General features: G+C 53.9%; 1 protein-coding gene across 2 annotated transcripts in view; it reads right to left on the bottom strand.

The window, feature by feature from the left end:
* ssbp4 (single stranded DNA binding protein 4) overlaps window positions 1–27,597 on the bottom strand; it is a 166,540-nt gene that overhangs the window by 13,335 nt on the left and 125,608 nt on the right. For both annotated transcript variants that reach the window (XM_072482377.1, XM_072482376.1), the window contains exons 7-16: window positions 19,864–19,923; window positions 19,400–19,469; window positions 15,548–15,618; window positions 12,979–13,046; window positions 7,852–7,900; window positions 6,381–6,416; window positions 5,940–5,991; window positions 4,292–4,362; window positions 3,371–3,449; window positions 438–466 (exon numbers count right to left, since the gene is read on the bottom strand). In XM_072482377.1, coding sequence (XP_072338478.1) covers window positions 438–466; window positions 3,371–3,449; window positions 4,292–4,362; window positions 5,940–5,991; window positions 6,381–6,416; window positions 7,852–7,900; window positions 12,979–13,046; window positions 15,548–15,618; window positions 19,400–19,469; window positions 19,864–19,923 — 585 coding nt within the window. The remainder of the gene's footprint in view (window positions 1–437; window positions 467–3,370; window positions 3,450–4,291; window positions 4,363–5,939; window positions 5,992–6,380; window positions 6,417–7,851; window positions 7,901–12,978; window positions 13,047–15,547; window positions 15,619–19,399; window positions 19,470–19,863; window positions 19,924–27,597) is intronic.

The raw sequence follows: 27,597 nt of genomic DNA, 5'->3' as shown, positions 1-27,597 counted from the left end.
TATCTGAGGATTCGCAAATGGTGCTGAACATCATGCAGTCATCAGTGAACATCCCCATTGAAGGGAGGTCATTAATGAAGTAGCAGAAGATGTTTGATCCTCGGACACTACCCTGAGGAACTCCTGCAGTGGTGACTCCAATCAATAGAGAGTTTACCCTCTGATTCCCACTGACTCCAGTTTTGCTCGGGGTCGTTTTTGTCACACTCGGTCAAATGGTGCCTTGATGTTAAGGGCAGATATCCCAAGATGGAATAAAAGAAGTGTTTGTCACGGTGGGATAAAGTAAGGCAGGAGGAGGCAGGGGAGTTCCTTCCCTATAGCACAACCAGTGGAGACTGACTAATTTTTCCAAATGGTCTGTTTCTATATTGTATACTCAATATAATAGGTCTGCGAAATAGCCAATCCATGACCTGCTCCAGCAACAGACTTACCTTTGACATTACGTCTATATCAGCAGACCCTGTAAAATAGAAAGAGGCATTAAGAGACCCACAGGCTGAGGTTCAACTCCCTTCCCGATTCTCCAACTTTCAGATCCTGCTCTTGACCAACTCCTGAGTAAACACAAAACAGAAGGGCTGTTGCAGTGGGTGTTGCGGAACCTTGCCTAGTCCAAAGGGTAAGTCACACCCTAGGGCAGAACAGGGGGGAGGAAACTGGGGGAGCCCCAGGATGACAGAGTCTCCAACATTCACCATATCCACATTATTTCATCCCCACTCCTGCCCAGAAATTTACGCAGACCTGCATTGCTCTGCATTGTTCCAGACCCAGGGCTGCAATGCTCTGCATTACTCCGGGCCTAGGGTTGCAATGCTCTGCATTATACCAGACCTAGGGTTGCATTGCTCTGCACTGCTCCAGACCTAGGGTTGCATTGCTCTGCATTACCCCAGACCCAGGGCTTCAATGCTCTGCATTGCTCCAGACCTAAGGCTGCAATTCTCTGCAGTATTCCAGATCCAGGGCTGCATTGCTCTGCATTACTCCAGGCCCAATTATGTGCTATTCTATATTACTACAGATCCAGGGATGTAATACTCAGGGTTGTCTTAGTTTGTATTACTTCAGACCCATAGCTGTATTACTCTGTATTATTCCAGGCTCAGGGCTATTTTACTCTGTGTTACAAGAAACCCAGGTTTGTCTTACTCCGTATTACTCCAGACCCAGTGATGTATTATCCTGTATTGCTCCAGACTCAGGGTTGTATTACCTTGTGTTATTCTAGATGCAGGGATGTGTTACTCTTGTGTTACTCCAGGTCCAGTGTTGTATTACTATGTGCTAGCCTAGACCCAGAGTTTTATTACAGTTTTAAGAACATAATATGAGAAATATTAACAGGAGTTGGCAAGGAGGGTTGTTGAGGGTAATGCATTGGATGTTGTCTACATGGAGTTTAGTAAAGCTTTTGACAATGGGTGCGATTCTTTTGCCGCGTTGCTCTCATGCGAGAGCACATCCCGGCCGGAGAATCCTGGGAGAGCCTCCAGCAGACTTCCCGACAGCCTCCGCGCCTCGCGGGATTCACACAAGTCCTGCAAGACGTCGAAGTCGGAACTCCACCCAAAAGACCTACCTGCCCAGGAATGACCAGCAATCCCTCGATTCTCCGGCCTCCCCATGGAGGCTGCAGACGGGCAGCGTTCAGCACTGGTCCACACAGATGTAGACCAGGTGGAGCGGCACCCAGGGGGTCTCCCAGGTCATTGTAGAACCCTGGGTGGTCAGGGTGGCCCCCTGGCTCTCCCTCTGAAATGCTGACACCTTGGCACTGCCAAGGTGCCCAGATGGCACAGCCAAGCTGGCTGAAACACTGCCTGGGTGCCAGTGCAAGGATGCCTGGGTGGCACTGGCAAGGGTCAGGGCCCGAGGGGGGCCATACCCATGAAAGGAGGGTAGATTTGAAGGATGGCAGTGTGCAGGGCAGGTAAATAGGGCCTCTGGAAGGTTAGGGGGTTGGCGGGGGGTGTCCTTGAAGGGAGGGGTGCTGTTAGGGGGCAGGGCCGCTGTTAGGGGGCAGGGCCAAAGAGGGGAGAGGGCCTGACGGACCCCTTAGCAGGGTGTCCTCACTTGGGGGGGTATGGGGTAGTGTCCAGGTGTGTGCGGACTTGCACAGCATGGAACACCACAGGTTATTCCAATTGTATCAAACAAGTCCATCTGGCTATGTAAAGATCAAAAATCTGCCTTAAATATATTCAATGATGGGGCATCTAGAATCCTCGGGGGTGGAGAATTCTAAAGATTCACAATTCTTTGAGTGAAGAAATTTCTCCTTATCTCAGTCCCAAATGATTGGCTCCTTTGTCCCCGTGTTTCAGTTTCCCCGACCAATGGAAACATTCTCAGTGTCCACCCTATCAAACCCACCCTGAATCCTGAACCTTTCAATGAGATCATCTCTCATTCTTCTAAACTCCCGAGAATATAAACCCAATTTACTCAGCCTCTCATCATCGGACATCCCCCTCGTCCCAGGGGTCAATCTAGTGAACCTTCACTGTCCCACCTCCAAAGCAAGTATATTCTTTCTTAAATGTAGAGAGAAAAAAAGCACACAGTATTCCAGATGTGGTCTCACCAAAACCCTGTACAGCTGTAGCAAGATGGAAGGGTGGAATAGTGGTTAGCACTGCTGCCTCGCAGCGCCAGGGACACAGCCTTGGGTGACTGTCTGTGGAGTCTGCACATTCTCCTCATGTCTGTGTGAGTTTCCTCCGGGTGCTCCGGTTTCCTCCTACAGTCCAAAGATGTGGAAAATTGGGTGGATTGGCAGCACTAAGTTGCTCCTTAATGTCCAGAGAGTTACAGGGATAGGGTGGGGAGTGGGCCTGAGTAGAGTGTTCTTTTGGAACATGGGTGCAAAGACGGTGGGCCGAATGGCCTCCTTCTGTAGGGATTCTATGGACTTCTTTATTCTTATTCTCCGTTCCCCTTGCAATAACGGCCAACATGCCATTTGCCTTTCAAATTGCCTGCTGCTGCTGTTTCTTTTACCAGCGCACCCAAGTCTTTCTGAACATGAACATTAACAAATTTTATGTCTTCAAAAAAAGTATTCCGCTTTTCTATTCTTACGACCAAAGTGAATAACTTCACACTTGAAGCGACTCCAGTAAGTGCATAAGCAAATTAAGTAGATATAACACAGCGGACTTGCACAGCATGGAACACCACAGATTATTCCAATTGTATCAAACAAGTCACAACTGTTTCCAGAAAGGAGATTGGTTCCTATCCTTCTCTCATCACGAAAGGGTTATAAATTCATTCAGGCCTACGCATAGACACCCCCAATGGAAGTGGTGAGTTATCCAGGTTCAGGCTTGTATTACTCTGGGTTACTCCATGGCGTTACCTAGTGTCCCGTTCATGTGATGAGGCTCCATGCCGGCCATTCCACCCAGTGGACCATCTGCTCCAGGACCCATCGGGAACTGAATAAGAAAAGATTAGATTAATAACCGAGAATGAGAAAGTTGAGGGTGACCTTACACACAGACAAGGGAGCACACTGGACCACCCACCACAAGCTGCCCCTTACTCCCCGACATTAGATATAATGCTGCTTTTACTCATTCACCAATCAGTTCAATTGCCAGTTCTCTCACCTCTGAGAGAGTGCTGCACTGTCAGAGATACCATCATCTGGATGAGATGTGGGACAGCGGGCGTGTATGCCCTCTGGGGTGGGTGTTAAATATCCCATGGTCATTATTTCAAAGAAGAGCAGGGGGATTCTCCCTGGTGACCTGAGGCCCATGTTTACCCCTCAATCCAAATACAGATTATCTGTATTATCACATTGCTATTTGTGTGATCTTGCTGTGTGCCAATTGGCTGTGTTTCGCACAACAGTAACTATACTTGCAGGGATTTTCTGAGGACCATATCAAGCTTTATAATTGGAAGTTCAGTCTTCCGCCCAACAACAACAACAACTTGCATTGATTCCCCACCATTCCCCTCACAAAATGTCCCAAAATGCTTCACAGGAGGATTATCAAACAACATTTGTCACCTAAGGTGATGTTAGGCAGGTGGCTAAAATATTGTAAAGATTGTCTTTAAAGGAGGAAAGGTGAGGAGGGGAAAGAGGTTTAGGGAGAGAATTCTAGGCAGCTGCAGACACAGAGGGACTAAAATCAGGAAGATTTTATCCAGAGGTACTGAGGCCAACTGCAAATGGCCGAGGTCAAGACCAATGCAGACCTGACATCCAATTTAAACACACTGGCATCTAAACTAATAGTGCGCCATCTCATTGACGTAGACTTACATTGGGACGGTTCCCTCCAGGTCCAATAGGATTCATCATCGTGTACATGTTTTCACTGGAGTTTGTAGAATCTAACAAGAAAACAACAAGGTCACAACTGAGGTGAGGTGATCACAGTTTGTCAGAGTTTTAATTCAAAGAATGTTTATTGGAAACAATTTCATTCATGAGATACGTTTGGTCCTCAAGTTGACACTGTGTGCTGAAATGTGTGGAGCTGTGAGGAGACACGAGCTCTCATTTCTCAGTCTACTGCAGCTGAAAGTTAAGTTAATTGCCTCCCAGCGTTTGTGTACAAGTCTGAACAGTCTCTGGTGATCGGAGCATGAGCATAAGCACGAGCACGAGCATCCCATACCAGCCTCCCCGAACAGGTGCCGGAATGTGGCGACTAGGGGCTTTTCACAGTAACTTCATTTGAAGCCTACTTGTGACAATAAGCGATTTTCATTTCATTTCATTTCATAAGCAAAGGTAAACTCAGCAAAAACCAGAAATCTCCCGCACTGGAACAGATTGAGAGGAAGATCCGTAAGTCAGGGATGATGGAGAACTTTCCTCTGTATCTAACCCCATGCTGTACCTGTCCTGGGAATGTTTAATGGGGACAGTAGAGGGAGCTTTACTCTGTATCTAACCCCATGCTGTACCTGTCCTGGGAATGTTTAATGGGGATAGTGTAGAGGGAGCTTTACTCTGTATCTAATCCCGTGCTGTACCTGTCCTGGGAGTGTTTGATGGGGACAGTGTAGAGGGAGCTTTACTCTGTATCTAATCCCGTGCTGTACCTGTCCTGGGAGTGTTTGATGGGGACAGTGTAGAGGGAGTTTACTCTGTATCTAACCCATTGCTATACCTGTCCTGGGAATGTTTAATGGGGACAGTGTAGAGAGAACTTTCCTCTGTATCTAACCCCGTGCTGTACCTGTCCTGTGAATGTTTAATGGGGACAGTGTAGAGAGAACTTTCCTCTGTATCTAACCCCATGCTGTACCTGTCCTGGGAATGTTTAATGGGGACAGTGTAGAGAAAACTTTCCTCTGTATCTAACCCCGTGCTGTACCTGTCCTGGGAATGTTTAATGGGGACAGTGTAGAGAGAACTTTCCTCTGTATCTAACCCCGAGCTGTACCTGTCCTGGGAGTGTTTGATGGGGACAGTGTAGAGGGAGCTTTACTCTGTATCTAACCCCGTGCTGTACCTGTCCTGGGAATGTTTGATGGGCAAAGTGTAGAGGGAGCTTTACTCTGTATCTAACCCCGTGCTGTACCTGTCCTGGGAGTGTTTGATGGGGACAGTGCAGATGGAGTTTTTTTTGTATCTAACTCCGTGCTGTACCTGTCCTGGGATTGTTTGATGGGGACAGTGCAGATGGAGTTTTTTTTTGTATCTAACCCCGTGCTGTACCTGTCCTAGGAGTGTTTGATGGGGCCAGTGTAGAGGGAGATATACTCTGTATTTAATGGTACAGTGTTGAGGGAATATTATTTTATCAATGTGACTTTGTTTTGAAGAAATAACAAACATTTCAAAATGAAAAATATTTGGTAAAATCACACCCTCACTAGTTATGATTCCAATGTAGTCTCCCATTTCCGTCACTCGCTAACTTTGAGGTTACAACAATCATTGGAAAGAGGCGCCTTACCTCCTGGACTGGGAATGATCGGAGTTCCTGGCGGTCCGCTGCCTGGGGGTCCCTGAGAGAACAAATATTGCATTATTCCAAACAGACTAGAAATACACCCTAAACTCCGAGTGCAGGCTCCCTGGAGTGGGAGGAATACCGATAAGATAAGGAGTGGGAATGAAAGGGAGGGCTGGGGATACAGAGTGGAGGAGACTGGAGATGGGGAATGGTCAGGTTAGAGAGGGAGTTGGAGAGTGAAGGGCAATAGATCATCGGGGTTAGGGGGAAGAGAGTAACTGGGAAAGGGTATTCCTCTCCGTGCAGACAGGGGAATGGATGCTGGGATAGCAGGAGGGGCAATGGGGGATTGCTTTCCACCAGGGCTGGTGGAGGTGGTGGGCAGGGAGTGTGGAAGGGTGTGTCTGTTAGGTTATGTTGGGGTAAGATCGATAAACTCACCACGTAACTGCCTGGGGATGATGAAGAATAGGGAATCTAAAACAGAGACAGAGAAAACATTAATATTCAATTGCTGTTAATTGGCTAAACAGGTACAGGCAGTTCTGAACTTTACAACGTTCGAGTTACAACGAAAGCCACTTCCAACCTTCAAACATCGACCCCTAGTTTGGACTTTTCAACACAATTGTTATTTTCCTTTATGTTCCAACTTTCACAACCTTTGGAAGGGCAAATTACTTCTTAGGTTTAGTATTGGGGGGGGGGGGGGGGGGTGATCCTCTGGTCCCCCCAGTAGCGCACCCACGCCAGCAGGTTTTCCGGTGGCTTGAATGGGAATTCCCACTGACAATGGCGGGAGCAGAGAATCCCGCCACCAGCGAACGCTCACCGCCTCCCGCCGCAGAGAAACACGTGGCTGGGGTCCCGGAGAAGCCCACCCCTCATAACCTTTTCACTATTCAGTGAAGATAGGGTATCGAACCTTGGTTCAGGAACTAATCACATTTATAACATTGTTCCTGTGGGAAAACTGGTTGCGACTTAAAACAGCCTGAGGACTGCCTGTATCGTTGGTCAGGTAGAATAAGGCAGCACGGTGGCGCAGTGGGTTTACACTGCAGTCTCACGGTGCCGAGGACCTGGGTTCGATCCCGGTTCTGGGTCACTGTCCGTCTGGAGTTTGCACATTCTCCCCGTGACTGCGTGGGCTCCCCCCGCACAACCCGAAGACGTGCAGAGTAGGTGGATTGGCCACGCTAAATTGCCCCTTATTTGGAAAAAACGAATTGGGTACTCTAAATTTTTTTTAATTTTTTTTTTTTAAAGTCAGGTAGAATAGCCTGAAAGCTTAATATTAAATATAATCCACATGCTAAAGATTTATTTTTTTGTGGCAGTGTGAGGTGGGCCCTGGAGTATAGGAGGTGCAGAGAGCTGGTGAAGCCGGGCTATGTAATTGCAAATACTGGGAAGTATCGGACTGTTAACAGGTTGGTGACACTTTAACATAGATTATCATAGAATTTACAGTGCAGAAGGAGGCCATTCGGCCCATCGGGTCTGCACCGGCTCTTGGAAAGAGCACCCTACCCAAGGTCCACACCTCCACCCTATCCCCATAACCCAGTAACCCCACCCAACACTAAGGGCAATTTTGGACACTAAGGGCAATTTAGCATGGCCAATCCACCTAACCCGTACATCTTTGGACTGTGGGAGGAAACCGGAGCACCCGGAGGAAACCCACGTACACACGGGGTGGATGTGCAGACTCCGCACAGACAGTGACCCAAGCCGGAATCGAACCTGGGACCTTGGAGCTGTGAAGCAATTGTGCTAACCACAATGCTACCGTGCTGCCCGGTACTGACACTTGAAACAGGCACTGTGGTGGCTGAAGAGTGTCTCTCAAACCGAGTTGGTTTCCCTGCTCATTTCACTCCACTCTCTCCAACAGTCTGTTACTTACAGAGTTAGCGTTTGGTGGGTTTGGCCACGGTCTCCCTCCACCTGGACCCCTGCAACAGAAATATAACCCGGAGTTACAGATATCAGAAGCTATGAGGATCCCTTAGTCTGGTATACATTTCATTCAACAACAGGACTCCTGCCCATAGGAAGCCCTCATTGTGGCAGTGGACGGTACAGCAGTAGTTCCCTCGCCACTAGCCTCTCTCGATCACAGCCTCTCAATCCTCCTGATTGAGGTGATATGTTTGATGCACGATCAATTATTGCGAAAGCGAGATTAGAGAATAATCGAAGGCTTTATTAGACAAGGGGTGTTCCCCAGCAGCTCGTAACAGAAAACGGCTGCAGCTGGGGATGAACACCTCTTTATACCGTCCACTGGGCGGAGCCAGCAGACAGGGATTTACCCACGTATCTCTAATACAGTAGTACCTCCAACACAGGTACCGTAATACATATAATACGGTCTACCACAATGGTCACTGTCACATACCTGTTTGTGGAATCCTGCTGTACCTACATTTCCTGATGATTCCTACATTAAAATGGTGACTGCACTTCTAACTGTGTTTCATAGAACATAGAAAAATACAGCACAGAACAGGCCCTTCGGCCCACAATGTTGTGCCGAACCTTTGTCCTAGATTAATCATAGATCATCATAGAATTTACAGTGCAGGAGGCCATTCATGAAACACTTTGGGAAGCCCTGGCACTGTGAAAGGCCAAGGAAAATGCAAGACATGGAACCATAATCTCTAAGATCCCCAGCGTCGGGTTTTGGGGTGGGGGGGGGGGGGGGTGTACAGCCACGATGTGCTGGGGAATCCCAATCGGAACATCCCAGTTGAGGGTTTAGCTGGCAATTACCCTGTGCTGGGAACCATCTGAAAATGTGATTTAAATCTCAAACTTCTGATGGTTCCCCCAGGTTTACACAAATAGTTACCCAGGAAGAGTTAGAAGAATTGTAAATACCCAGATCAACCCCCTCACGGGACGCTCCCCACACCCCCTAGCCTCGACCAGACAGGAATCCAAACTCATTGGGCTGAAGGCCCCCGAAAAAACACAAACCCCCAACCCCTCCCCCCCGCAGTAACCGCGAGCAAACACCCCATTTTGCCCCACTTCTGCCGTAACAGCTGACAGTAACCAGCTCCTTGAAATGCAGGCACACAAACCCCATCTCTTGTGGAACCCCCCCCCCCACCTCAAAGCAACTTTCACCGTTTCCAGGCACAAAAACTTCATTAGATCCCTCAGCCTCACCGAGGCACAGAGTGAAGCAACTGACCTCCACCCCAACAGGACCCTCCTGCGAGCAATCAGCGAGGCGAAGGCTAAAACATCTGCCCCCGCTCCCGTCTGCAACGCCGGCAAGTCCGACACCCCGAGTATGGCCCCCCAGGGGACTGGCCTTCAAATCCACGTGCAAGACCAGCGACATGGTGCTGGAGAACAACCTCCAAAATTTCTCCAGTTTAGTGCAGGGCCAGAACATATGCCCATATGCACACGAGGTTGAGGTATTCACCCTCCGCAGCACCTCACACCACAACCCCTCCTCCAGCGCCATCCCCAGCTCCTCCTCCCACTTGGACTTAAACACCTCCAGTGATGCCAGATTTTCTTCCAAAATCCTCCAAAGGATCGCCGGGATGACCCTCCCCCTCCAACCCCATCAACGAACGTAGCTCCCCCAACAACGAGGAGGGCGGTGCCATCGGGAAAGTTGGAAAAACCTTATGCACGAAATCCTGCACCTGCATATACCTGAAACTTCTCCCGCCAGATCCCAAACTTCTCCCCAACTCCTCCAAAACTCGCAAGCCACCTTTCTAGAAATAGGTCCTTCATTTCCATCACCCCTTGCTCCTCCCAGCCCCGAAACCTAACATCCACCCTCGCTGGCTCAAAGCATTGGTTCCCTTGGATCAGCATCAACTTCGACCCTGCCCCTAACTTAAAATGCTGCTGAAATTGCCTCCATATTTTCAACGTGACCACCACCGGACTCTCCCTGGGGCAAACAGGAGCGGCACCGTTGCTAGCGCCCACAACTCTGACCCCTTACAAGAGCCTGCCTCCAATCTTACCCACAAAGCCTCCATGTCCCTGCTCCAGCCTTGCACCTTCTCCGCATTCGCCACCCAATAATAATACTTCAGTATTGGAAGGGCCAGGCCCCCTGACTGTCACACTCTCTGAAGTACCATCTTCCTAATCCTTGCCATCTAATCTGCCCACACAAGCAACTAAATCAACCGTTCCACCCCCATAAAAAATGTTTTTTTGCCAAAAGACCGGTAGGCACTGAAATGAAAATAAAAACCATGTCAAAATATTCATCTTTACCGCCTGCATCTGGACTGCTAACGATAGTGGAAGGCTGTCCCATCTCAATAAATCTGTCTTGATCCTACCCATCAGGCTCGTAAAATTCAATTTACGGAGCCGGCCCCAATCCTGAGCTTCCTGCACTCCCAAGTACCTCGTGTTGGGTGTTCCGATGCACAAATGATCCAACACGGCTGTAGATGGTACAACTCTGTTTTATTGTCTTAACAACGACAACTACTAACTGCTGGCTTGGGTACGTGCTTCACCAGCTAACCTGTGGACCCAGCCCTATCACTATCTTAGTGAGGCACTCAGCACATGGTCTATGTCTGAGTGGCACCAGTGGCTCCAGGTAGAATGAGCGGGAACTGTGGTGTTCCCTGTTTTATAGTGCGTGTGCTCTCACTGGTGATTGGCTGCGATGTTATGCGTGTGTTGGTTGGTCCAACTACCTGTCCATCAGTGTGTGTGTGTGATTGCACCATGATATACTGATGTGGATATCATGATATCACTCTTTTCCAAATGTAACTTATTGCCTGAAAAAGCCCCAAATCTCCTAAGCAGTCCCATTATATCCCCCACCAAAGAGCCCGGGCTGGAGATATACAGCAGCAGATCAACAGCATGCAGAGACACCCTATGCTCCAGCAACAGCCCCCCCCCCCCCCCCCCCCACTATCTCCCTCCATTTATCCGAGCACCTCAGTGCTATGGCCAAGGAGTCTATCACCAGCGCAAACAGGAGGGGAACATGGGGCACCCCTGTCTCGTTCCCCTATGTAACAGAGAGTATCCCGAGTTCACCTCATTCGTCATCACACTCGCCTCCGGTTCCTTGCACAGCAATTTAACCCACGCCACAAACTTAGGCCCAATCCCAAATCTCTCCAACACTGCAAATAAATAGCTCTACCCCACACAATCAACCGCCTTCTCCGCGTCCATCGCCTCCAGCTCCCTCCCTTCTGCTGGAGAAAGCACCACATTCTTTTTTTAAAAATATTTTGGTCAAGGCATTTTCACATATATACTCAGAATATCAGAACAACAAAACAACTCAATAAACAACCACAACCCGTCTGCCCCCCCCCCCCCCCCCGTGACAGCAACACCCTACCACATCTCGCCTTCCCATTTTAACCCCCTTACCCTTCCCCTAAACAGCCCCGTCCCCCCTTGATAACCCCTCAATCCTCCTTTTCTTTTCTTTGTTTCAAAATTTAGAGTATCCAATTATCTTTTTTCCAATTAAGGGGAAATTTAGCATGGCCAATACACCTAAGCTGCACATCTTTGGGTTGTGGGGGTGAAACCCACGCAGACATGGGGAGAATGTGCAAACTCCACACAGTGACCCAAGGCCGGAACTGAACCCGGATCCTCAGGCTGCAGTGCTAACTACTGCGCCACTGTGCTGCCCACTTAAAAAAGTCAATCCATGAATACACATTGTGTACTACCGTAAAAATCGAATACTCCACGTCCTGCGCCAAAACGTCCACGGGTCTTTCCCCCCACAATCTCCCCCATGAACGCAGCCAACAGCTTCGCACCCCCCCCCCCCCCCCAATAGGGGATCAGCGAACGCAGCCTGGACGTATCCACCTTCAGATTCAGCACTGTATTCAAGTCCCCCCACCCCCGCCAACGAAACCAGCGGCACCAACCTCCCCTACAAAACACCTGTTACTATAACACACCTACCCCCCCTTGGTCATCCATCACCGTCTCCATTGGAAACCTCACTCTCTTACCCAACAATATCGCTACCCCACCTCAACCCGCCAGACCCTACTATCAAAGCCAGACTGGAACACCCGACTCACCCAGCCTCTCCGAAGCTTCAGCTGGTCCTTCACCCTCAGTTGGGTCTCTTGCTGTAGCACCACATCGGCTTTCAAGCTCTTCAAATGCGAGAAAACTCTTGCTTGCTTTAGCGGTCCCCCCCCCACCCCGGCCCTCGTACGTTCCACATCACCAAACAGCCCCCACCGGCCCCCCACACCTCCTATCAGTCACAACCGCTACTCCTGGCCCTGCCCAGCCGGTGGGACCCAGCCCTACCCCTAGTCACCGTCAGCCACTTGCCTCACCCCTTCCCAGAAACCCCCCCCCGCCACTTCCTCTCAAAACCACTTTTCCCAGTATCGCCCCCATGACCCCCCACCATTCACACCTCCCAGGCCCATCGAAACCTGTCCATAGAGGTTCCAGCGACCATTTTCCCGCCTTCCCGTCAGTGGGACTGGTGAGCCACGCAAAATGGTGTGGACGCCTGCGGGACCTGAAGACCCCACCAGCAGCCAATGATAGGTCGTCTCGGCTGCCAGAATCTCCCACAGTGCCGCATTCTCTCACTACTGCACTGGAGTGATTTTTGGGCTCAATTCCTGATGCGGGACTTGAACCTTGTATCTTGTGACCAGGAGACAAAAGTGAAACCACAGCTGACACAAATGGGAAGAATCACTGGATCATTCCTTCAAAGGTCCAGCACAAACTCGATGGATTGAATCGTGTCCTTCAATACTGTGAGATTCTCAGCCACTGATACCTAAAGAATCATAGGCCGGGATTTTACAGTCACCTGTGGCAGGTATCAGCGCGGGCAGCTGTGGCTGGACTGGAAAATTGGGCATCAGCGTGGGCAGGACTGGAAAATTTGGAGAGCAACCAAAAGACTTTAAGGGCAAGAGTTTCCGATCTCGACCAGCTGAGGGCATTGATAACACACCACATCGAAACTCAACAACAGTCACAATGTGATAAGAAGTCTTACAGATTCACTCCCAGCATTCCAGGACCTCCTAAAGAGTTTGGCGGGGGCCGCATCGCTCCTCCGTAACTCTGAAAGAGAAAAGGGGAAACCAGACAGGAATCAGCCAGCGTCATTCAAACACCTTGGGATAATCAGGAACGGAACATGGGGGTCAGCAAACACACAGAGGCGACCCACCATTGGCTGCTGGTGGGGTCTTCAGGTCCCGCAGGCCGTCCACACCATTTTGTGTGGCTCACCAGTCCCACTGATGGGAAGGTGGGAAAATGGTTGCTGGAACCTGTATGGACAGGTTTCAATGGTTCTGGGATGCAGTTTGAGCCTTTGCACACTGTGTGTGGAGCTCAGTACTGTCGTGTTAATCACCTGGGGTAACACGGACTGCAACTGGATGCAGTTGTACTTGAAAGTAGACTCCAAACTTTGGTGCTGGTTCAATATGCTTTATTGAACTTGTTAAGCAGTGGAATCCACATTGAGGATAGATAGGCGTCTTGCTGAATTTGAAGAGGCATATTCACATGCAATGATGATGCCCACATGATAGGGGGACTCCAGGCAGTCGTCCTCTGGATCCGTAGTGCTACCAGGATCAGAATCCAGTAAACCTTGCTGTACACATCGAACGCGCTTGCGTTGGAATTGGGATCGCTGGCCCTTGACTGGCGGTGCAGACCTGCACAAGGCTGCATAATGTCCAGGCTTCCCGCAATTTAAACATCGCCTGCCTTTTGCAGGGCATTGCCGCTTTAAGTGGGCGGTGCCGCAGTTCGGGCACGTCATGATGTTGACGTCGTTACGCTCCATGCGACGTCGCACATGCGCAGTGAGGTCAGCAGACGTTCGCACCTGCACAGTTTGGTTTTCAGCCGCTTCGTTCTCCCATTCGTGTTGCGCATGCGTGGGGCTCCGGGAAAGGCGCGCGAGATGGCCGCTTTCATCGATACTGAGGCGCTGCATCCGGGCGATGGCCTGTACACTCTCTGCCGCGTGGGAGGCAAGTTTTTCGTATTCTGCCGATTTGAAACGGGAGTACAGATTTCTCGCATGCTCATGCACTTTACCGTCTCGATTGCGACCGGCAGGGTCATGTGCTTAATTTTGAGGAGTTGCTCCCGCAAGGAATCGGAGTGCACCCCAAACACGATCTGATCCCTGATGATGGAATCAGCGGTTGCACCATAATTACAGGACTGCGCTAATATACAGAGATGAGTTAGAAAGGATTGGACGGTTCATCCTTACCCTGAAGGCGTTGCTGGAAGATATAGCGCTCAAAGGTCTCGTTTGTTTTGACTTCAGTGACTGTCAAACTTCTCCAAAACGGTCTTGAATTTGGTCTTGTCCTGGCCGTCGGTAAAATTAAGTGAGTTGAAAATCTGGATGGCTTGGTCCCCCGCAGTTGATAGGAGCAGCACGATTTTTCTGGCATCGGACGCATCCTCCAGGTCAGAGGCCTCAATGTAGAGACTGAACCTCTGCTTGACGACCCGCCAGTTTGTGCCGAGATTGCCGAAGATCCGTAGGGGCCTGCATTTTCTCCATGCCGCTGGAAGGCACTTGCTGGTTGTCACGGAATCACTCAAGGTAAACCACTTAGAGATAGTAGACTACTGGTACCATGTCGTGTCAATCATCCTGGGGTAACATGGACTGCAACTGGATGCAGTTGTACTTGAAAGTAGACTCCAAACTTTGGTGTTGGTTCAATACGCTTTACTGAACTTGTTAAGCAGTGCACACAGTTCGCTGTGGGTTTGACACTCTACTAATCTAAGTGTGCTAACTATAACTAACTAGACCAGACTAGCTCTGAGCCACGTGTAGAAGGTGCTAACTGATATAAACACCCTGTCACTCCAGTTGTCACCACTGGAAAGAGGCAGAGTGTTGATGCCTCGTATGTTTTATAGTGGGAGACCACCTTCTAGTGTTCTGCCTGGTGATTGGTTGTGTTCTGTCCTGTGTGTTGATTGGCTCTACTGGGTGTCTGTCACTGCTTGTCTATATCTCATTATGTGCTTGAGTGCATATCATGACAAGTACCAGCAGGATGGACATTTATTACTGAGCCGCAGGGTTCCTGTATAACCTGGACGGTTATTAAAGAACGGCCCCAGGGTATTGCTATCTGATCATTGTGAAGTAGCCTGGGGCTTTTCACCTGTTAATTCCACCTGGAACAGTTCTTAGCAACAAGCCTGCTGTAGTGAGAGTTTGCCAGCTTCATCCTGAACTGCAACACTGAAAAAATGAAATGACCGTCATCGGGACACATCCCTCACTCTTTGGGTGATGGATGGACAGGTGCAGGGCTCAAAATCTCTCTGCTGGCCCATCCTTTCTGTAGAACGAGTGTGAGAGTCAACAGGATATTCACAACAGAATGGGAGCTCAGTATGTGGCATGGGGGGGGGGGGTTCAGATTCTGTCATATCGAAGCGTAATTCACGAGTGGGGTGGACAAGGATGCACAACAAGGATGCACAACAAGGATGCACAATCGAGCCCCCGGAGCAATGGACGACCAACACAGGCCTGATGGAGAAGCTGTGATCAAATCACTTACCTGTGGCCCCAAGCTTGCCAGTCCACGGGGAGCTGTCATTCGCTGTATCGGACCTGCTAGACCCGGATGGCCTGAATTAAAGATAGAGGCAATTCATTATCAGGAATACTGACACACTCCCAGAGATTCCGTGTAAATACTGACACATTCCCCCAGGGACCCGCCTGTAAATACTGACACACTCCCCCAGGGACCCCCTGTAAATACTGACACACTCCCCGCAGACCCCTGTAAATACTGACACACTCCCCAGGAACACTCAGTAAATACTGACACACTCCCCAGGGACCCACTGTAAATACTGACACACTCCCCAGGGACTCCCTGTAAATACTGACACACTCCCCACAGTCGCCTGTAAATACTGACACACTCCCCAGGGACCCCCAGTAACTATTGACACACTCCCCGGGGACCCCCTGTAAATACTGACACACTCCCCAGGGACCCCCTGTAAATACTAACACACTCCCCAGGGACCCCCTGTAAATACTGACACACTCCCCAGGGACCCCCAGTAACTATTGACACACTCCCCAGGGACCCGCTGTAAATACTGACACACTCCCCAGGGACCCCCTGTAAATACTGACACACTCCCCAGGGACCCCCAGTAACTATTGACACACTCCCCAGGGACCCACTGTAAATACTAACACACTCCCCAGGGACCCGCTGTAAATACTGAAACACTCCCCAGGGACCCACTGTAAATACTGACACACTCCCCAGGGACCCCCTGTAAATACTGACACACTCCCCAGGGACCCCCAGTAACTATTGACACACTCCCCAGGGACCCACTGTAAATACTAACACACTCCCCAGGGACCCGCTGTAAATACTGAAACACTCCCCAGGGACCCACTGTAAATACTGACACACTCCCCAGGGACCCCCTGTAAATACTGACACACTCCCCAGGGACCCCCAGTAACTATTGACACACTCCCCAGGGACCCGCTGTAAATACTGACACACTCCCCAGGGACCCACTGTAAATACTGACACACTCCCCGCAGACCCCTGTAAATACTGACACACTCCCCAAGGACCCACTGTAAATACTGACACACTCCCCGGGGACCCCCAGTAACTACTGTCACACTCCCCGGGGACCCCCTGTAAATACTGACACACTCCCCGCAGACCCCTGTAAATACTGACACACTCCCCAGGGACCCCCTGTAAATACTGACACACTCCCCACAGACCCCTGTAAATACTGACACACTCCCCAAGGACCCACTGTAAAGACTGCCACACTCCCCGGGGAACCCTGTAAAGACTGACACACTCCCCAGGGACCCACTGTAAATACTGACACACTCCCCAAGGACCCACTGTAAAGACTGACACACTCCCCGCAGACCCCCAGTAAATACTGACACACTCCCCAGGGACTCCCTGTAAATACTGACACACTCCCCACAGACCCCTGTAAATACTGACACACTCCCCAAGGACCCACTGTAAAGACTGCCACACTCCCCGGGGAACCCTGTAAAGACTGACACACTCCCCAGGGACCCACTGTAAATACTGACACACTCCCCAAGGACCCACTGTGAAGACTGACACACTCCCCGGGGACCCACTGTAAAGACTGACACACTCCCAAGAAAACAATCTTGGAGATCACTGAAAGACTTGATTCTGTGCAATCTGATTTTTGAACATTGGAGCGTCTGATGTTCGTTCCTCTCTCCACACTCCGAGAGCCCATGCTGTTATATTCCAGAAAGAAGCCAGATGGATTGGAGCCAATCTTTACACTTTTATAAGCATTTATTTATAGAGATACACATTACAAAGCCAACCAACACAGTTTCAATTTGTTCCAATTTATTGGAGTACAAGTGAATCTCCAGTTAATGCTTACCAACTAAATACAATTAATATAGAATTAATAGAGAATTCCCAATGTAGTATCTTTATAGGCTCAGATCAGATTCGGCAATCGAAGCCCAAATTTCTGTCTCTGTAACATCTGGGCCATAATTTCCGGTATGGCAGGAGCTGAGTCCGGGGATTTGAGCCCCGCCGAATGCAGCCCGACCAAACGCAGCACCACTGAACACAGCCCCAATGAACACAGTCCCACCAAACGCAGTCCCGCCAAGCGCAGAACTGCCAAACGCAACCCTGTTGAATGCAGCCCCGCTGAACGTAGACTCGCCGTACGCAGTCCTGCCGAATGCAGCCCCGCCGAACACAGGCCCCGCCAAACGCAGCCCTGCTAACACAGCCCTATCAAACTCAGCCCCCGCCATAATCAGCCCTGCCGAACGCAGACCCCGCCGAACTCAGCCCTGACAAACGCAGCCCTGCCAAATGCAGCCCTGCCAAATGCAGCACCACCAAACACAGCACCACCAAACGCAGCACCACCAAACGCAGCACCACCAAACGCAGCACCACCAAACGCAGCACCACCAAACGCAGCACCACCAAACGCAGCACCACCAAACGCAGCACCACCAAACGCAGCACCACCAAACGCAGCACCACCAAACGCAGCACCACCAAACGCAGCACCACCAAACGCAGCACCACCAAACGCAGCACCACCAAACGCAGCACCACCAAACGCAGCACCACCAAACGCAGCACCACCAAACGCAGCACCACCAAACGCAGCACCACCAAACGCAGCACCACCAAACGCAGCACCACCAAACGCAGCACCACCAAACGCAGCACCACCAAACGCAGCACCACCAAACGCAGCACCACCAAACGCAGCACCACCAAACGCAGCACCACCAAACGCAGCACCACCAAACGCAGCACCACCAAACGCAGCACCACCAAACGCAGCACCACCAAACGCAGCACCACCAAACGCAGCACCACCAAACGCAGCACCACCAAACGCAGCACCACCAAACGCAGCACCACCAAACGCAGCACCACCAAACGCAGCACCACCAAACGCAGCACCACCAAACGCAGCACCACCAAACGCAGCACCACCAAACGCAGCACCACCAAACGCAGCACCACCAAACGCAACCCCGTTGAATGCAGCACCACCAAACATAGCCTTGCCGAATGCAGCCCATACCGAATGCAGCCCAGCTGAACGCAGTCCCCGCCAAACGCAGCCCCCGCCAAAGGCAGCAGCGCCAAAGGCAGCCTCGCCGAACATCAGCCCCCCGCCGAACATCAGCCCCCCGCCGAACATCAGCCCCCCGCCGAACATCAGCCCCCCGCCGAACATCAGCCCCCCGCCGAACATCAGCCCCCCGCCGAACATCAGCCCCCGCCGAACATCAGCCCCCGCCGAACATCAGCCCCCGCCGAACATCAGCCCCCGCCGAACATCAGCCCCCGCCGAACGCAGCCCTGCCCAATGCAGCTCCGCCGAACGCAGCCCCGCTGATCCCAGCCCCGCCAAACGCAGCCCCGCATTCGCAGCCCCACCAAACGCAGCCCCACCAAACGCAGCCCCACCAAACGCAGCCCCGTCAAACGCAGCCCTGCCACACGCAACCCGATTGCGATGTTTGCTTCAATTGTTCTGCACAAAGCGAGACAGCTGAACATAGACGACATTATCCAGACCTTCAGGTCCGAATCCTGCAATATCATTGGGTCCTGGGCCAATGGACCCTGGCCACAAGCATCTCTGTTCCTCCCATTCCAGAAGCTGACCCGGGGGTGAAGGCTGGTTTCTGAAACAGCCCATTCTGGTGGTGAGGGGTGGTCCGAGGAGGCAATGGCTGTTGCTGGCACTGCTAAAATCTCACAAGTAAAGATCTGTTGCTGTAAACCTTTGAGAGACTGGTCGCAGACAGGGGTCTAATAGCCCTGGATGCAATTTACAGAGTGCTGAGTTCTGGTGCCTACCTTGCTGTCTTGCCTGGTCCATGGCGTTTGGTAACAAGGGCTGGGACCCCGGGGGCACTCCAACAGGGGGCTGCAGGAATGAAGCAAACATAAGAAGCATTGACAAAGAGCACCAACCTGCCCCACCTCCAACCCCACCACCAGAGGGAGTGGGACAAATGTGAATTAGCCCTTTCAAAGAGTTAGAACAGGCTTGAGGGACTGAATGGCCTCTTTCTGTGCCAGAAGATTCTGATTCTACTGACAGCTCCCAATTCAACTGTATTGTATGGAGTGGGATGGGTTCAGGAGATACAGGAAAATGCCAACATCTGTGCTTCGCTCAATTTCATCTCAAACATTTCCAACACAGCAGAATAAGCAATCAGTTTGCCAGAGATAAATGTTTTAAAGGTTTTTGGGCCCCAATCTTTCAATCTGTTTGAAGGGTAGAGGCAGTTCGATTCCATACAGTCAATACGCACCTGTGTCGACATTCGGAGAGACGACCGGGGCCCACCTGGGTACCGGGGAGACATGAAGGGCTGTCAGGGACAAAGAAAAACCCATCACAGGCTGAAACCTCAAACTCAGTCTCACTGAACACATAAAACTGACAGCTGCAGAGCAAGACAGCCTTACGGAACACTCGGTGTGTTTATTAATAACCTTCAAACATCGCCGGCAACGTTGCAAAGCTCTGCATCAAACACCAAGCTTCTCCCAGGGTAGGCAAGCACGGGGTTAGGTACAGAGTAAAGTTCCCTCTGGACTGTCCCCATCAAACACTCCCAGGACAGGTACAGCACGGGGTTAGATACAGGGTAAAGCTCCCTCTACACTGTCCCCATCAAACACTCCCAGGACAGGTACAGCACGGGGTTAGATACAGGGTAAAGCTCCCTCTACACTGTCCCCATCAAACACTCCCAGGACAGGTACAGCACGGGGGTAGATACAGAGTAAAGCTCCCTCTACACTGTCCCCATCAAACACTCCCAGGACAGGTACAGCACGGGGTTAGATACAGAGTAACGCTCCCTCTACACTGTCCCCATCAAACACTCCCAGGACGGGTACAGCACGGGGTTAGATACAGGGTAAAGCTCCCTCTACACTGTCCCCATCAAACACTCCCAGGACAGGTACAGCACGGGGGTAGATACAGAGTAAAGCTCCCTCTACACTGTCCCCATCAAACACTCCCAGGACAGGTACAGCACGGGGTTAGATACAGAGTAACGCTCCCTCTACACTGTCCCCATCAAACACTCCCAGGACAGGTACAGCACGGGGGTAGATACAGGGTAAAGCTCCCTCTACACTGTCCCCATCAAACACCCCCAGGACAGGTACAGCACGGGGTTAGATACAGAGTAACGCTCCCTCTACACTGTCCCCATCAAACACTCCCAGGACAGGTACAGCACGGGGTTAGATACAGAGTAAAGCTCCCTCTACACTGTCCCCATCAAACACTCCCAGGATAGGTACAGCACGGGGTTAGATACAAAGTAAAGCTCCCTCTACACTGTCCCCATCAAACACTCCCAGGACAGGTACAGCACGGGATTAGATACAGAGTAAAGCTCCCTCTACACTGTCCCCATCAAACACTCCCAGGACAGGTACAGCACAGGGTTAGATCCAGAGTAAAGCTTCCTCTACGCTGCATTGATTAGGCTCTGACTGCACAACTCATTTTTTATTCGGCCATTACAGATAATAGGCAGGTGGATATTTTGGCTCCCCACCTCCCCCTTCACTTAATGATTGTTAAAAGTCACCTGTTTGTTTGGAACTGCAACATCCACTGTGGTACATTGGCCAGGGAGACTGCCAGCTTCTAGCCATGGCTCCATCCCCACTTATCCGACAAAAATCTATCAACCTTTTCAATTGCCCCCACCAGCCTTAACGGCTTGTTGTGGGCGAGAGTTCCAGAATTCCACGACGTGTGCGAAAGCGATTCCTCACATCGCCGCCGATTGGTTGCCTCTCATTTTAAGGCTCAGCTCCTTTGTTCAGTCCCACAGAGCAAATAGTTCGTCTTTATTATTCCGTTCCACATACACCCGTGGAGAATCCCTGACACCTTGAGCAAACACCTGGAGCTGGATTCTCCGCAGCCCCCCCCCCGCCGAAATCACGTTCAGCGCGGGGGCGGAGAATTGCCGGTTACGAGGGAGTCAGGACCGGCACCGCTGAAGGGATTCTCCGGTCCCCAGAGAATCACTCGGGAATCGCTCGTGCGCAATCTACGCGGTGCGGGTAGGGGGCCTTTGACAGAGGCCGTCCCCGCGCAAAACTGGCCGAGTTCCCGACGGCGTGGCTCTAACCACGTGTCGGTCGTCGGGAACCTTGGGTGGCGGCTGCGGACTCAGTCCACGGCGCCCATGTGGGAGCCGGGGGATTGATCACCGGGGGGGGGGGGGGGGGGGGGGGGCCTTATGGGCAGCCAGGGGAGTGATCCGCTGGCACGCGCGATCTCAGGGGACCTACATTTTGGTTGACGGTGTCCGAGTCCGCCGTGTCCCACAGGACGGCCACCGCCATGCGCATGTGCGGACTCCCGAGCGGAAGTGCGGGGCCCCATATCCGCGGCCAGAGCTGCGAGGAATACTCCGGGGCCCTGCCAGCTCCCTGCAGGTAGGAGAATTGCTCAGGACTTTCTTAAGGAAACGCTTGTGGTTTCACGCTGGCGTGGGGACATAGCCCCATTTTTGGCGAATCCAGCCACTGAAAGTTACCTGAGACCCTGCCCCCTGACTAGCTCCACCTCCGTAACCTGCCAATGACCCATCACCTAGCCCCACCTCCATAACCTGTCAATGACCCATCACCTAGCCCCACCTCCATAACCTGTCACTGCCCCATCACCTGGCCCCACCTCCATAACCTGTCAATGACCCATCACCTAGCCCCACCTCCACAACCTGTCACTGTCCCATCATCTAGCCCCACCTCCACAACCTGTCACTGCCCCATCATCTAGCCCCGCCTCCACAACCTGTCACTGCCCCATCATTTAGCCCCGCCTCCACAACCTGTCACTGCCCCATCAGCTCACCCTGCCTCCACAACTTGTCACTGCCCCATCAGCCGACCCCGGCTCCACAACCTGTCACTGCCCCATCAGCCGACCCCGGCTCCACAACCTGTCACTGCCCCATCACCTGGCCCCGGCTCCACAACCTGTCACTGCCCCATCACCTGGCCCCGCCTCCACAACCTGTCACTGCCCCATCACCTGGCCCCGCCTCCACAACCTGTCACTGCCCCATCACCTGGCCCCGCCTCCACAACCTGTCACTGCCCCATCACCTGGCCCCGGCTCCACAACCTGTCACTGCCCCATCAGCTCACCCTGCCTCCACAACCTGTCACTGCCCCATCACCTGGCCCCACCTCCACAACCTGTCACTGCCCCATCAGCCGACCCCGGCTCCACAACCTGTCACTGCCCCATCACCTGGCTCCGCCTCCACAACCTGTCACTGCCCCATCACCTGGCCCCACCTCCACAACCTGTCACTGCCCCATCACCTGGACCCGGCTCCACAAACTGTCACTGCCCCATCACCTGGCCCCGCCTCCACAACCTTTCACTGCCCCATCACCTGGCCCCGCCTCCACAACCTGTCACTGCCCCATCACCTGGCCCCAGCTCCACAGCCTGTCACTGTCCCATCACCTGGCCCCGGCTCCACAACCTGTCACTGCCCCATCACCTGGACCCGGCTCCACAACCTGTCACTGCCCCATCACCTGGCCCCGCCTCCACAACCTTTCACTGCCCCATCACCTGGCCCCGCCTCCACAACCTGTCACTGCCCCATCACCTGGCCCCAGCTCCACAGCCTGTCACTGTCCCATCACCTGGCCCCGGCTCCACAACCTGTCACTGCCCCATCACCTGGCCCCGGCTCCACAACCTGTCACTGCCCCATCACCTGACCCCGCCTCCACAACCTGTCACTGCCCCATCACCTGGCCCCACCTCCACAACCTGTCACTGCCCAATCACCTGGCCCCACCTCCACAACCTGTCACTGTCCCATCATCTTGCCCCGCCTCCACAACCTGTCACTGCCCCATCAGCTCACCCTGCCTCCACAACCTGTCACTGCCCCAGCCTCCACAACTTGTCAATGACCCATCACCTGGCTCCACCTCCACAACCTGTCACTACCCCATCCCCTGGCCCCGCCTTCACAACCAGTCACTGCCCCATCAGCTCACCCTGCCTCCACAACCTGTCACTGACCCATCAGTCGACCCCGGCTCCACAACCTGTCACTGCCCCATCACCTGGCCCCGGCTCCACAACCTGTCACTGCCCCATCACCTGGCCCGGGCTCCTCAACCTGTCACTGCCCCATCACCTGGCCCCGCCTCCACAACCTGTCACTGCCCCATCACCTGGCCCCGGCTCCACAACCTGTCACTGCCCCATCACCTGGCCCCGCCTCCACAACCTGTCACTGCCCCATCACCTGGACCCACCTCCACAACCTGTCACTGCCCCATCACCTGGCCCCACCTCCACAACCTGTCACTGCCCCATCATCTGGACCCGGCTCCACAACCTGTCACTGCCCCATCACCTGGCCCCGCCTCCACAACCTGTCAATGCCCCATCACCTGGCCCCACCTCCACAACCTGTCACTGCCCCATCAGCTCACCCTGCCTCCACAACCTGTCACTGCCCCAGCACCTGGCCCCGCCTCCACAACCTGTCACTGCCCCATCACCTGGCCCCGCCTCCACAACCTGTCACTGCCCCATCACCTGGCCCCCACCTCCACAACCTGTCACTGCCCCATCACCTGGCCCCATCTCCACAACCTGTCACTGCCCCACACCTGGCCCCGCCTCCACAGCCTGTCACTGCCCCATCACCTGGCCCCACCTCCACAACCTGTCACTGCCCCATCACCTGGCCCCCACCTCCACAACCTGTCGCTGCCCCATCAGCCGACCCCGGCTCCACAACCTGTCACCGCCCCATCACCTGGCCCCGCCTCCACAACCTGTCACTGCCCCATCACCTGGCCCCGGCTCCACAACCTGTCACTGCCCCATCACCTGGCCCCGCCTCCACAACCTGTCACTGCCCCATCACCTGGCCCCGGCTCCACAACCTGTCACTGCCCCATCACCTGGCCCCGCCTCCACAACCTGTCACTGCCCCATCACCTGGCCCCGGCTCCACAACCTGTCACTGCCCCATCACCTGGCCCCGGCTCCACAACCTGTCACTGCCCCATCACCTGGCCCCGGCTCCACAACCTGTCACTGCCGCATCACCTGGCCCCGCCTCCACAACCTGTCACTGCCCCATCACCTGGCCCCGGCTCCACAACCTGTCACTGCCCCATCACCTGGCCCCGCCTCCACAACCTGTCACTGCCCCATCACCTGGCCCCGGCTCCACAACCTGTCACTGCCCCATCACCTGGCCCCAGCTCCACAACCTGTCACTGCCCCATCAGCTCACCCTGCCTCCACAGCCTGTCACTGCCCCATCAGCTCACCCTGCCTCCACAGCCTGTCACTGCCCCATCACCTGGCCCCACCTCCACAACCTGTCACTGCCCCATCACCTGGCCCCAGCTCCACAACCTGTCACTGCCGCATCACCTGGCCCCGCCTCCACAACCTGTCACTGCCCCATCACCTGGCCCCGGCTCCACAACCTGTCACTGCCCCATCACCTGGCCCCGCCTCCACAACCTGTCACTGCCCCATCACCTGGCCCCGGCTCCACAACCTGTCACTGCCCCATCACCTGGCCCCAGCTCCACAACCTGTCACTGCCCCATCAGCTCACCCTGCCTCCACAGCCTGTCACTGCCCCATCACCTGGCCCCGGCTCCACAACCTGTCACTGCCCCATCAGCTCACCCTGCCTCCACAACCTGTCACTGCCCCATCACCTGGCCCCGGCTCCACAACCTGTCACTGCCCCATCACCTGGCCCCAGCTCCACAACCTGTCACTGCCCCATCACCTGGCCCCGCCTCCACAACCTGTCACTGCCCCATCACCTGGCCCCGCCTCCACAACCTGTCACTGCCCCATCAGCTCACCCTGCCTCCACAATCTGTCACTGCCCCATCACCTGGCCCCACCTCCACAACCTGTCACTGCCCCATCACCTGGCCCCGCCTCCACAACCTGTCACTGCCCCATCACCTGGCCCCCACCTCCACAATCTGTCACTGCCCCATCACCTGGCCCCACCTCCACAACCTGTCACTGCCCCATCACCTGGCCCCGCCTCCACAGCCTGTCACTGCCCCATCACCTGGCCACACCTCCACAACCTGTCACTGCCCCATCACCTGGCCCCCACCTCCACAACCTGTCACTGCCCCATCAGCCGACCCCGGCTCCACAACCTGTCACTGCCCCATCACCTGGCCCCCACCTCCACAATCTGTCACTGCCCCATCACCTGGCCCCACCTCCACAACCTGTCACTGCCCCATCACCTGGCCCCACCTCCACAGCCTGTCACTGCCCCATCACCTGGCCACACCTCCACAACCTGTCACTGCCCCATCACCTGGCCCCCACCTCCACAACCTGTCACTGCCCCATCACCTGGCCCCGCCTCCACAACCTGTCACTGCCCCATCACCTGGCCCCGGCTCCACAACCTGTCACTGCCCCATCACCTGGCCCCAGCTCCACAGCCTGTCACTGCCGCATCACCTGGCCCCGGCTCCACAACCTGTCACTGCCCCATCACCTGGACCCGGCTCCACAACCTGTCACTGCCCCATCACCTGGCCCCGCCTCCACAACCTGTCACTGCCCCATCACCTGGCCCCACCTCCACAACCTGTCACTGCCCCATCACCTGGCCCCAGCTCCACAACCTGTCACTGCCCCATCAGCTCACCCTGCCTCCACAACCTGTCACTGCCCCATCACCTGGCCCCGCCTCCACAACCTGTCACTGCCCCATCACCTAGCCCCACCTCCACAACCTGTCACTGCCCCATCACCTGGCCCCGCCTCCACAACCTGTCACTGCCCCATCACCTAGCCCCACCTCCACAACCTGTCACTGCCCCATCAGCTCACCCTGCCTCCACAACCTGTCACTGCCCCAGCCTCCACAACCTGTCACTGCCCTATCACCTGTCCCGCCTCCACAACCTGTCACTGCCCCATCACCTTGCCCCACCTCCACAACCTGTCACTGCCCCATCAGCTCACCCTGCCTCCACAACCTGTCACTGCCCCATCACCTGGCCCCGCCTCCACAACCTGTCACTGCCCCATCACCTGGCCCCGCCTCCACAACCTGTCACTGCCCCATCACCTAGCCCCAACTCCACAACCTGTCACTGCCCCATCACCTGGCCCCGGCTCCACAACCTGTCACTGCCCCATCACCTGGCCCCGGCTCCACAACCTGTCACTGCCCCATCAGCTCACCCTGCCTCCACAACCTGTCACCGCCCCATCACCTGGCCCAGCCTCCACAACCTGTCACTGCCCCATCACCTAGCCCCACCTCCACAACCTGTCAATGACCCATCATCTGGTCCCACCTCCACAACCTGTTACTGCCCCATCACCTGGCCTCACCTCCACAACCTGGCAATGACCCATCACCTAGCCCTGCCTCTATAGCCTGTCACTGTCCCATCACCTGGCCCCACCTCCATAACCTGTCACTGCCCCATCACTTGACCCCGCCTCCACAGCCTGTCACTGCCCCATCACCTGACCCCGCCTCCACAGCCTGTCACTGCCGCATCACCTGGCCCCGCCTCCACAACCTGCCAATGCCCCATCACCTGGCCCCGCCTCCACAACCTGTCACTGCCCCATCACCTGGCCCCAGCTCCACAGCCTGTCACTGCCGCATCACCAGGCCCCGCCTCCACAACCTGTCACTGCCCCATCACCTGGCCCCAGCTCCACAGCCTGTCACTGCCGCATCACCAGGCCCCGCCTCCACAACCTTTCACTGCCCCATCACCTGGCCCCGCCTCCACAACCTGCCAATGCCCCATCACCTGGCCCCGCCTCCACAACCTGTCACTGCCCCATCACCTGGCCCCAGCTCCACAGCCTGTCACTGCCCCATCACCTGGCCCCGCCTCCACAACCTGCCAATGCCCCATCACCTGCCCCCCAGCTCCTTTACACAGGCCCTCCCCAATACCTTGGTCCCTCCTCTCTCTCTCTCTTTGCA

This window comes from Scyliorhinus torazame, chromosome 18, assembly GCF_047496885.1.
Source record: "Scyliorhinus torazame isolate Kashiwa2021f chromosome 18, sScyTor2.1, whole genome shotgun sequence".
In the NCBI taxonomy this organism is placed as follows: domain Eukaryota; kingdom Metazoa; phylum Chordata; class Chondrichthyes; order Carcharhiniformes; family Scyliorhinidae; genus Scyliorhinus; species Scyliorhinus torazame.
This window is presented reverse-complemented; position numbering and strand designations above follow the sequence as displayed.